This window comes from Scyliorhinus canicula, unplaced genomic scaffold, assembly GCF_902713615.1.
Source record: "Scyliorhinus canicula unplaced genomic scaffold, sScyCan1.1, whole genome shotgun sequence".
Taxonomy (NCBI): domain Eukaryota; kingdom Metazoa; phylum Chordata; class Chondrichthyes; order Carcharhiniformes; family Scyliorhinidae; genus Scyliorhinus; species Scyliorhinus canicula.
Window position 1 is genome coordinate 111,985 of NW_024055433.1, and position 11,758 is coordinate 123,742.

The window sequence follows — 11,758 nt, forward strand, 5'->3', positions numbered from 1 at the left end:
GAGGTTGTAAATCCTTTCCCACACACAGAGCAGGTGAATGGCCTCTCTCCAGTGTGAATTCGCTGATGTATAGTGAGGTGAGATGATCGTCTGAACCCTGTCCCACAGTGAGAGCACCTAAACGGTCTCTCGTCAGTGTGAACACGTTGATGGCGAATCAGATGCCCAGAACTTTTGTAGCACTTCCCGCAGTCTGGACATTGAAACGGTCTCTCCCCAGTGTGAACTCGCTGGTGTGTCTGCAGGGACCATGATTCAGCGAATTTCTTCCCACACTTGGAGCAAGTAAATGGCTTCTCCCCAGTGTGAACTAGCTGGTGTTTCTGCAAGGTCGCTAACTGAATAAATCCCATCCCACACTTGGAGCAGGTGAATGGCCTCTCCCCAGTGTGAATTCGCTGGTGTGTGGACAGAGTGGATAACCGAGTGAATCCCTTCCCACACTTGGAGCAGGTGAATGGTCTCTCCCCAGTGTGACTGCGTCGATGAGTTTCCAGATGGGATGGGGAAGTGAATCCTTTCCCACAGTCCGCACATTTCCACGGTTTCTCCTCAGTGTGACTGCATTTGTGGCTTGTGAGGCCTGATGACTGACTGAATCCTCGTCCACAAACACAACATGTGTACGGTTTCTCCCCACTGAGAACAATGATTTTTCCTTCCATGTTCAAAACCCAATGATATTCAGGATGTGATCAATTGAGGACTCTGTCAGATCCTGATCTGATGCTTGGATTGAGTTTCCTGCGGGAGGAGAGAGAAAGAGGTGAAGAGGGAGGTTGTATATCTACAAGACATATTAAGAGAATAGTTGGCAAAGCAAATCTGGGTGCTCCGGTTTCCTCCCACAGTCTGCACAGTCTAAAGATGTGCAGGTTAGGTGGATTGGCCATGCTAAATTGAAATTAAAAATCGCATATTGTCACGAGTAGGCTTCAATGAAGTTACTGTGACAAGCCCCTAGTCGCCACATTCCAGCGCCCGTTCTGGGAAGCTGGTACAGTAATTGAACCGTGCTGCTGGCCTGCCTTGGTCTGCTTTCAAAGCCAGTGATTTAGTCGTATGCTAAACAGCCCTTGACCCTAAATGTCCACATGTTAGTTGGGGTTACTGGGTTACAGGGACAGGGTGGAGGCGTGGGCTTAAGCTTAAGTAGGGTGCTCTTTCCAAGCACCGGTGTAGACCCGATGGGCCGAATGGCCTCCCTCTGCACTGTGACTTCTATGATCCTGCACTGTAGGAATTCTATGAATCATTATAAAGCTCTGGTCACCACTCTTCAGGAAGGATGTGAAGGTTCCTGGCGACGGTGCAGAGGGGATTTACCAGAATGTTTCCAGCAAAGGAGGTTGAGGGCAGATTTGATTCAGGGATACAAGATGATGCCAGATTTCCATCAGGTGGACAAAGAAACTCTGTTTCCATTCACTGAACGTACAAGCAGTCGGGACACAGATTTAAAGTTTTGGGTCAAACCTGGATTGAACGATATAAGATCCTGAGGGGTCTTGGCAGGGTGGATGTGGAGAGGCTGTTTCCTCTTGTGGTAGAATCTGGAACACTGTTGCAAAATAAGGGGACATCCATTTAAGATGGAGATGAGGATTTTTTATTCTCAAGGGTTGTGAGACTTTGGAACTCGTGTCTTTAAAAGGCAGTGGGAACAATACTCGAGGGGCCAAGTGGCCTGTTCCTAGTTCGTATGCAAAAGGTACAGGAGATATGAGATGTATGTTTTTACACAGCGAGCGGCAATGACCTGAAACTCGCTGCCTATGATGGAGTTTGAAAATTGACACAATGAATAATTTGATTTCAAAAGGAAATTGGATAGACTTTTTAAAAAAATAACTTTAAAGTAGCCAATTCTTATTTTTCCCCAATTAACGGGCAATTTAGAGTGGCCAATCCACCTACCCTGCACATCTTGGGTTGTGGGGTTGAGACCCTCACAAACACGGGGAAAATGTGCAAACTCCACACGGACGGTGACCCGGGGCTGGGATCGAACCTGGGACCTCAGCGCCGTGAGGCAGCAGTGCTAACCACTGTGCCACCATGCAGCCCATGGAAATTGGATAGACATTTGAGGGAAATAAACCTGCGAGGATACAGGGATAGAGCAGGAGAATGGCACTGACTGGATTGTTCCAGAGAATAGGGAGTGAGATTCAATGGGCCGAATGCCATTCTCTGTGCCATCGTGTCTCTGACTCTTTTGTCTGACTGCCCTGCAAGGTCAGATCGCGATGTGAAGTTTGGTTTGCGTTTCCCGTCTGTTAAACCTCCTCGTCCAGTATCCTATAAATTTACAGAAACCTCACTGCCAGTTTAGGATAGAAATTCACAATATTCTCTCCTCGCCAACTTTGATAAAATGTATTCCTGGAGGTTTGATCACATGACCTGCCCCCATCCTTCAGCCATTAATTGGTCAACACATCCATCCTTGTGACACACTGCCTTCCTCGGCCAATTGGGAAGCAAAAAGACTCATTACCTCACAGGACAGTGATTGACTGTCAGCCAAACAACCCATTTTCAATATTTTTCTATCTGCTGAAGATAAATGTTCAAAACAATCTTGTTTACTGTCTTGAAATGAAAATCGCTGATTGTCACGAGTCGGCTTCAAATGAAGTTACTGTGAAAACCCCCTAGTCACCACATTCCGGCACCTGTTCAGGGAGACTGGTACAGGAATTGAATTGTGCTGCTGGCCGGTCTTGGTCTGCTATCAAAGCCATGTGCTAAACATCCTCTCTTAATGATTTAATGATTAAGTCTTAACAATTTCCAGAGACCAAGGTATGAATCTCATCAACACAAAAGGTATAATTGTAATTCACTGAAAGTCTAGTCGGCAGGGAGGGAGGTTAGTGCCAATCAGGGGAGGAGCAGCTCCGGGACGGTCAGTATCAATAACTCACCCTGGGGATTCACGGCCTAGTCGGCAGGGAGGGGGGTTAGTGCCAATCAGGGGAGGAGCAGCTCCGGGACAGTCAGTATCAATAACTCACCCCCGGGACAGTGAGAGGGGAGAATGTTCAATGTTTCACATTCGGCTCTGGGGATTCTAAACCCCGCCACTGACCTCTCACCTGATACCTCACAATGCCCGGGCAATGATTGACGACAGCTCCGGACCAATCGGAGGAGAGTGGACGTGTCCGGAGGACCGGTCGGGAGTGACTGGTCGTCCAACCAATCAGCGTGTATAAAGGGGCGGGACTGGGCTGAGCGAAGCATGCGCAGTGTGATTAATGGCGATGCAGAAAAACGTTCGTTCTCGGAATTACAATTTGTGAAGGTGGCAATGGCGGGACGGAGGGAGAGATGAATCAGGCGGGTCGCTAGACACCCTTTGTGAACATATTATTTACACCGAAAAGCCGGAAAAATAACCAACCAATGCCTGGGGATCTGAGTGGATGCGACAGCTTTGTTACAGACGACACTCTGCGGCCGCCATCTTTATTTGGTACTGGCGACTCTGCACACGCGCATCCGCCATCTTTATTGGGGCACGAGCAGCAAAGCGCAGCCTCAGTCGCCATCATTGTTGGGGGCAACATTTTTGAAACGTTTCTTCATGACAGAATGTCCAGCAGACTGCTTCACTCTGAGTTACAAATTCCTATTTATGGGGCAGAATACATGTCCAGAGCGGTGACAATAATTCGAATTTATATTGTGGCTTGAACACAATATAACTTTTAAGACTTTCAGAGAAACGTTACAAAATAACAATTGACACTGAGCCACATGAGGAGGAAAGTGAATCGGAGAGTCGGAGTTTTAAGGAGGAAATTCCAGAAATTGAGGTCTTGGCAACTCAGTAATGGTGGAAAGATTAAAATCGGGAATTCTGAAGTGGCTGGAATTAAATGAGTGCAGAGATCTCAAAGGGGTGTGTGTGGAGGAGATTACAGGTGCCGGGATGTGGCAACTAGGGGCTTTTCACAGTAACTTCATTTGAAGCCTACTTGTGACAATAAGCGATTTTCATTTCAGTGTTTCTGAAACATTGAAAGCAACATTCTGGTTTAGTTTAAAAAAAAATCCTTTTTTTCCCCCAAAGTACCCAATTCCTTTTTTTCCATTAAAGGGGAAATTTAGTGGGCCAATCCACCTACCCTCAACATCTTTTTTGGGTTGTGGGAGTGAGACCCACGCAGACACGGAGAATATGTACAAACTCCACATGGACAGTGACCTGGGGCCGGGATCGATCCTGGGTCCTCAGCGCCATGAGGCAGCATTGTAAACCACTGTACCCTAGCTTTCCTTTGTATTTGTTGGGATTTTGCTTTCTTTTACTTTGATTGGGTAGCACAGTGGTTAGCACAGTTACTTCACAACTCCAAGGTCCCAGGTTCGATTCCAGGCTTGGTCACTGTCTGTGTGGAGTCTGCACTTTCTCCCTTTGTCAGTCCAGAGATGTGCAGGTTAGGCGGATTGGCCATGAAAAATTGCCCTTGGTGTCCAAAAACGGTTAGGTCGAGTTACGGGGATAGTGTGGGGTGCACTTTCCAGGGGTCACTGCAAACTTCTCCTTCTACACTGTAAATTCTATGATGATATTTGGGGAAACAAGAGAGGAAAGAATACGCTCTAGAAATTAGAATTATTTGTTCTGAATTTCCATCCTTGAATGAAAGTGGTACTGACACTGTCAACTCCTTTTACAGGGGATTGGACGGAGAGGATTTGACACGTTCATCAGGATCTGAATATCATCAGCCACTGAATGTGGAAGGAGAAATGTTTGTCTGTTCTCTTTCTGGGCAAGGATCTGAAACATCAGTGTGACTGGACAAGCACCAAGACCCAGACAACACACACTCCAGTTCGACTGTTCCAGTGAACTGACTGTAGAAACATCAGTGTGACTGGAAAAGCACCGAGACCCACACAGCACACACCCGAGTGAGAGTGTTCCAGTTACACAGCCTGAAAAAAAATCACACCATTCACAGTGGGGAGAAACCACATTTGTGTCTGCATGTGGACGAGGCTTCAACTGATATCCACCCTGTTTTTTAAAAAGTTTGTTCATGGGATGTGGGCATCACTGCTTGTGGAGGCATTTATTGCCCATCCCTGAAGGCATTTGAGAGTCAACCACATTGCTATGGATCTGGAGTCACATGTAGGCCAGACCAGGTAAGGATGGCAGATTTCTTTCCCTGAAGGACATCAGTGAACCAGATGGGTTTTTACAACAAATGATAATGGTTCATGTCATTGGACTTTTAATTCCAGATCTTTATTGAATTTAGATTTCACCATCTGCCGTGGTGGGATTCGAACCTGGGTCCCCAGAGCATTACCCTGGGTCTCTAGATTATTAGTCCAGTGACAATACGCCAACGTCACTGCCTTGGTACCACAAGGACGCCGGCAGCATGGGGAAACCGTGGAAATGTGGGGACTGTGGGAAGGAATTCAGATCCCCATCAGGGCTGGAAATTCATCGACGTAGTCACACCAGGGAGAGGACTTTCAACTGCTCTGACTGTGGGAAGAGCTATAGGAATGCTGGGGGTCTAATTAATCATCAACGTGTTCACACGAGAGAGAAGCTATTCACCTGCTCCACCTGTGGAAAGGAATTCACCTGGGAATCCAGTCTAACGACACACCAGCGATTTCACACTGGAGAGAAACCGTACAATTGCTCTCAGTGTGGGAAGAGCTTCCGGTGTTCATCCCACCTCACTGAACATCTACGGGTTCACACTGGGGAGAGACCATTCCACTGCTCTGAGTGCGGGCAGAGATTCACTTGCTCTTCCCATCTCACTCAGCACAAATTTGTCCACACTGGTGAGAGGCCGTTTGTCTGCTCCGTGTGTGGAAAGGGATTCATTAGATCAACATTCCTTCTTAGACACCAGCGTGTTCACGCTGAAGAGAAGGCATTCGCTTGCACTGAGTGTGGGAAGAGTTTCACTCGTCCATCTAGTCTTCGGGATCACCAGCAAGTTCACATTGAAGAGAAAGCATTCATCTGCACTGAGTGTGGGAAGAGTTTCACTCATGCATGTAGTCTTCAGAATCACCAACGGGTTCACACTGGGGAGAAACCCTTTACCTGCGCTGAGTGTGGGAAGGGATTCGCTTTGAAATCGCAGCTTCGGTCACATAAACTTGTTCACACTAATGAGAGACCATTTCAATGTTCTGACTGTGAGAAGAGCTTTAAAAGCAGAAGGGATTTGATGAAACACCAGCGAATCCATTCTGGGGAGAAGCCGTTCATCTGCCCCGTGTGTGATAGAGGATTCACTGATCCATCCAATCGTCTGAAACACCAGAGAGTTCACATGTGATTACAGGGATTTGATATTAAACCCAGAACTTGAATCATGTTCATTCTGACAGTTCTGATTTATTTCCAATGATGTTAAACCCCAGCCCAGTTACAAGGATTAATAGAATGGACATCAATTGCATTAAGTCCAGTGTTCACCTCGATGAGTGAGTGATAGAATCTACCTTTTAGTATAAATTACCTTTTTAGTCTATAACAAGTGTAAAAGAATAAATGGCCCAAGATTTAAAACGGCTTCGTCAAATGATTTGTTAAAAAACCCAAATTGCAAACAGGACAGTAAAAATGCTGAATCGCATGAGAAACATCAAGATAAAGAAGCCACACAGACCAAGGACACATTTTGTTAATTTAAAGTTTCTGGGCAATGTTCCCAGAAACTTTTCATTCAACGGATAAGGCTCATAAAAAATACGTATTTCAATCACCCCATACCTAAATTTGGTGGACAGAAATCTCAATCGAATTAAATAATACTATAATTACTTTAACCCAATCACAACCAGAAAGGGGACAGACATTGGTGATAGCCATAACCTTAAAAAGTACTGCCGATTTTCAACAATTCATTCCAGAATCACCTTACTTAATTTCTGAAGCTACTTTCTGCACTTTCGCTTTGAACCGCCATTTTATTTATTTTCAACTTCTCTGCATTGTGTATTCAGTTAGAAGAAGTGATCAAGAGCTGTAGCTTGTATTGAATTCAACTCAGTGCTCTGTATTTGCTTAGACAAAACTAACTGTAAATACTCTGTATTTGCAAACTGACCTGTTCAAGAGACATCTGAAACTAACTGAATAAAAGACAAATTACTTCACGCATGAAGCTCAATTTCAAGTTCTGCAGAGTAATATATTAGTGCAGCGACACTTCAGATATATTAACCAAAGTACAGACCTATCAGTGAGGAGCTGCGGCGGGTGGTGGAGGTGAATAAGCGGTTCAGAGCCAATGTGCAGGACCTGGAGAACAGATCGAGAAGGCAAAACTTGAGAATTGTGGGGCTGCCCAAGGGGGTGGAGGGCCTGAGGCCGACTGAGTACTTTGTGAGGGTGTTTGAGGAGTTGACGGGAGAGGGGGAAGATCCCTCCCGCTACGAGTTGGACAGGGCTCAGGCCGAAGCCTCAAGCGAATGAGCCAATAAGGGCGGGTAAATTCTGCTTCCACAGCGACCACGTGAAGGAGAGGGTTTTGAGCTCGGCAAAGCAGAGGCGAGGTGTGGGAAGACGTTGACATGTGAATATACCAAGCAGAGCTGCAGAGAAGGCGGGTGGCCTTTGACGGGGAGAGGGCGGCATTGGCAGCGGAGTGAGATTCGGAGTGGTCTAACCTGCGAAGTTGAGAGTGACTCACAATTCAAGGGATTTTTATTTCAAGGCGGTGGAGGCCTTAGTTAAGGCTGAAGGACTGAGATGAGTGTTGGGATTTGGACATGGTTGGTGGGGACGGGGACAGCGTTTGTCTTCGGGAAGGCTTTCTGTTTGGGAGTTTTGTTTTCTGCATCTTGAATTGTTTGTTTCCATGAGTTTCGGGTTTTGCTTTTTCTTGATTCTGGGTGAGGTTCAGTACTGTTCTTTGTTTTAAGGAAGGTTACTGAGGAAGGGATGGGGAGGAGCGGGGGCTCTGGTGGGGTTCATCGCACAAGCTAACAAAGGTTGGCTAGTGAACGGGAGTTTGGTGTGGCAGGAGCCGTGGTTGTTGGAGCCTGGTCGAGCAGATTTCAATGGACCTGGGAGGGGTGAATGGTGGGAGGAGGGGATCGATACTGGGTGAGGTGACTCACCTGAAGAAGGAGCTGCGCTCCGAAAGCTCGTGTTTGAAACAAACCTGTTGTACTTTAACCTGGTGTTGTAAGACTTCTTACTGCAGTAGAACAATGGTTTGGCTTTAACAGGTCCATTGGGCATGGCCTCTGACAAGTACATGGGAGTTTTTTTATTGCTGAAACATCCGGCTGGGTCACTGTCTGTGCGGAGTCTGCACGTCCTCCCCGTGTGTGCGTGGTTTCCTCCGGGTGCTCCGGTTTCCTCCCACAGTCCAAAGATGTGCGGGTTAGGTGGATTGGCCATGCTAAATTGCCCATAGTGTCCTAAAAAGTAAGGTGGGGGGGGTTGTTGGGTTACGGGTACAGGGTGGATACGTGGGTTTAAGTAGGGTGATCATTGCTCGGCACAACATCGAGGGCCAAAGGGCCTGTTCTGTACAGTTCTATGTTCTATCCCAGTCAAGTGATAATTCTGAAGATTCAGGATATCAATACCTTTTCTTTGTAATTCCACAATTCACCCACTCTGAACACACCGGAATCCTCCCTTGGCCCTTTGTTATTAAAGTCAGTGCAGTAGGTGGGGTCTGGAGACATATTCAGTTAAACTCAATCAGGTTCTGACACTGCTAGCCAATATGATGAGCCAAATGGTTTCCCTCTGTGCATTATCATTCAACAAAACAATGAATATTCAGTATTATGAACAGGGAGAGAAATCAGTAACTGCAATTGAACCCAGCAAGAGTTAGCACCGGCAGGGTAGAGAGAGAAGAAACAGTAGAAAAGCTTTAAAACCTCGACATAGGCACACACAGAACTCTGACACATGTAACATAGATCATCAATTCATAATCATTTATGATTTTTGAAAATTAGTTGAGGTCAAATGGCAAAATTGTTATTTTGTATTCGTTGTTTGAGGTTTGAATGGTGCTGATATTACCCAACATCCATTGCGGCGGTGAATGTGCCCTATTCATTCCACAGGAGCCCAGTACGCAGGCGCAGTATTGTATCTGGAGCATGCGCACTGTCATCCTGCTCGAAGCTCTGCGAGCGCTGAAGGGGCTGTTTCCGCGGGTGAGCGGCGGTGGGACGGAGGGAGGAATGGAGCCGGGAACCGGGGGGAAGGGAGGGAGCGGAGGCTTCATAAACACCCGGGAAAGGCCCTCGGCAGGAAGAGACCCTGCAGGCCCCGTGTTTGCAGCTGATGGGCTTTTATCCAGATTGGGCCCAGTTCCATTGTCCCCATCTTCGTTCAGCGGGGAGCAGAGCGCATGAGCGGCCATCTTGGTGCCGTCACGGAAAGTAGGAGGAGCTTCAGGGTTCTGGTGACCAGGAGAGAAAATGTTTGACTCATTGATTGAATGGTCCGGGAGAACGGGCGCCCTCTTCAGGGTGAGGGCGGGGGGAGGGGAATTGCTGCAAAGCGCATGTGCGCCCATCCCAATAACAGAAGAATAAGATTATCAGAATTATTAGCAGTAAGAGGCCATTCGGACAATTGTGGCTCATTTGATCATTGTCTTAACTCCATTTTCCTTCAGACAATGAACCTTCCTCACCTTTTACTCCCCTGCCAGTAAAAATGGTGTATAATGCAGCCTTGAATAAATTCAATGGCCACGCCTCCACTGCTCACTGGGCAGAGAATTCCACCGGCTACTGGCCCTCTGAGAGAAGCAATTTCTCCTCATTTCTGTCTTAGACACTGATTTTTAAACTTTCCTTGCAGTGGAAGATTCCCTGTTGAGGAGAAACATCCTTTCAGCACCTGTCAAGCACCCTCAGAATCCTCTCTGCTGCTGTAAGATTACCTTTCATTTATCTAAAATACAATCAGTATATGCGCACCCTGGCCAACCTTTCCATCATAAAACAAACCCCTTCATGCCAGGAATCAGCTTAGTGACCCTTGTCTGAACTGCTTCCAATGTAAGTGTATCCCATAGTAATCCTAGGCCAGGAAATGGGGAGAGAGTTTTTATGAATTTATATCTTGGACTTTGGAAACTCCGTTTACAGGGAGATAGATGGGGAGGATTTACACACAGCAATCTGAGATAAAGAAAAAATGTTACTCTCTGACCACAATTGACACATGACTCTTGTAATCTCATTTTACAGGGAGTTAGAAGATTTGAAAACTGTGATTTTTCTCTGATTCCAGTGCTTCTGATACCTTTGCAGCTGCAGACTCCATAGGAGGTTTTACATTTGAAATCCGTGAAATTGTTCCAGAAGTGAGTATTATTGAGCATTCATCTATAATTTAGAGTTTTTAGAATTGTGCTTTGTTGTCTGTGCTCTGGTTTCTGGGCTCTGGGGCAGGTTTGTCTCCTTTACTGTGGATCTGAATTCATGGGGGCCTCACGGTAGCATGGTGGTTAGCATCAATGCTTCACAGGGTCCCAGTTTCGATTCCCGGCTGGGTCACTGTCTGTGTGGAGTCTGCACGTCCTCCCCGTGTGTGCGTGGGTTTCCTCCGGGTGCTCCGGTTTCCTCCCACAGTCCAAAGATGTGTGGGTTAGGTGGATTGGCCATGCTAAATTGCCCTGTAGTGTAAGGTTAATGGGGGGATTGTTGGGTTACGGGTATACGGGTTACGTGGGTTTAAGTAGGGTGATCATGGCTCGGCACAACATCGAGGGCCGAAGGGCCTGTTCTGTGCTATACTGTTCTATGTTCTATGTTCTAAGTTCACACATTGCTCTGTTTCAGCTCTGCCCTCCCTCATCATCTCTCTGCCATTGTTCAACTTCTGCCTCTAACAGGGTATTTATTTTAACCATGTTTAGTATTTTACTGTTATTTCTTCCAATGTGTCTGAATGAAGTTGTCACTGCAACCCATCCCTTGGCTATGTGCTGCTGATTTACCATCTTTATCTTCCCATGGTCAGGAATTGTTTTTCCTGCACTCGAGATCATTTCTCTTCTGTCCATCAGCTGATATTAACCATCAAATTCTGCACCATATTTATTCCCTGGAATTGAAGATTTGAGATTAGTATCAGACCAGCCATGAACTTATTAAATGGTGGAGCAGACTTGATGGGCTGAATGACCGTCTCCTGCTCCTATTTCTTGGGATGTCACAATATCTTGGTCAAGATCAGGAAATGCTGAGTGTCGATCTGTTGATCAACATGAATTAGCAGCTTCAGGAGAATAGGGAGGGTGAATATGGAGTGAGAATGGACGGACCAAGAGAGAGAGAGTGTGAGTTTGTACAGATGCGTGCGTGGAAATTTACAGCTTTTGGGGAACGAGCGAGGAAAGCATGTTCCACTGCAACTAGAATTGTCTGTTCTGAATTTCTGAGCTGTACTGACTGTGATGACATTTGTAAACTCCTTTAACAGGATATTCAAAGGGGAAGATTTGCAGCAAGAAATCTCAAACCAAACTTCACATTGAGATCTAACAGAGACACTCGATTCGTTAGCACGGGGGAAACCATCGGCCGTTTTACCATCCGTGTGACTGGAAAAGCACCGAGACACACCATGGGGAAACCGTGGAAATGTGGGGATTGTGGGATGGAATTCATTTTCCCGTCTGTGCTGGAAACTCATCGACGTACTCACACCAGGGAGAGACTGTTCATTTGCTCTCAGTGTGGGAAGGGATTTACTGTTTCATCCAAC

The 11,758-nt window shown here is 46.4% G+C and overlaps 1 protein-coding gene across 1 annotated transcript; it reads left to right on the forward strand.

The window, feature by feature from the left end:
• The first annotated feature begins 5,148 nt into the window (after positions 1 to 5,148).
• Positions 5,149 to 7,158, forward strand: LOC119959398 (zinc finger protein 135-like). The gene is made up of 2 exons (XM_038787687.1): positions 5,149 to 5,166; positions 5,283 to 7,158. Exon 2 carries the CDS (start codon positions 5,409 to 5,411, stop codon positions 6,333 to 6,335), a length of 927 nt encoding a protein of 308 aa, XP_038643615.1. The 5' UTR covers positions 5,149 to 5,166; positions 5,283 to 5,408; the 3' UTR covers positions 6,336 to 7,158.
• Positions 7,159 to 11,758: the final 4,600 nt, after the last annotated feature.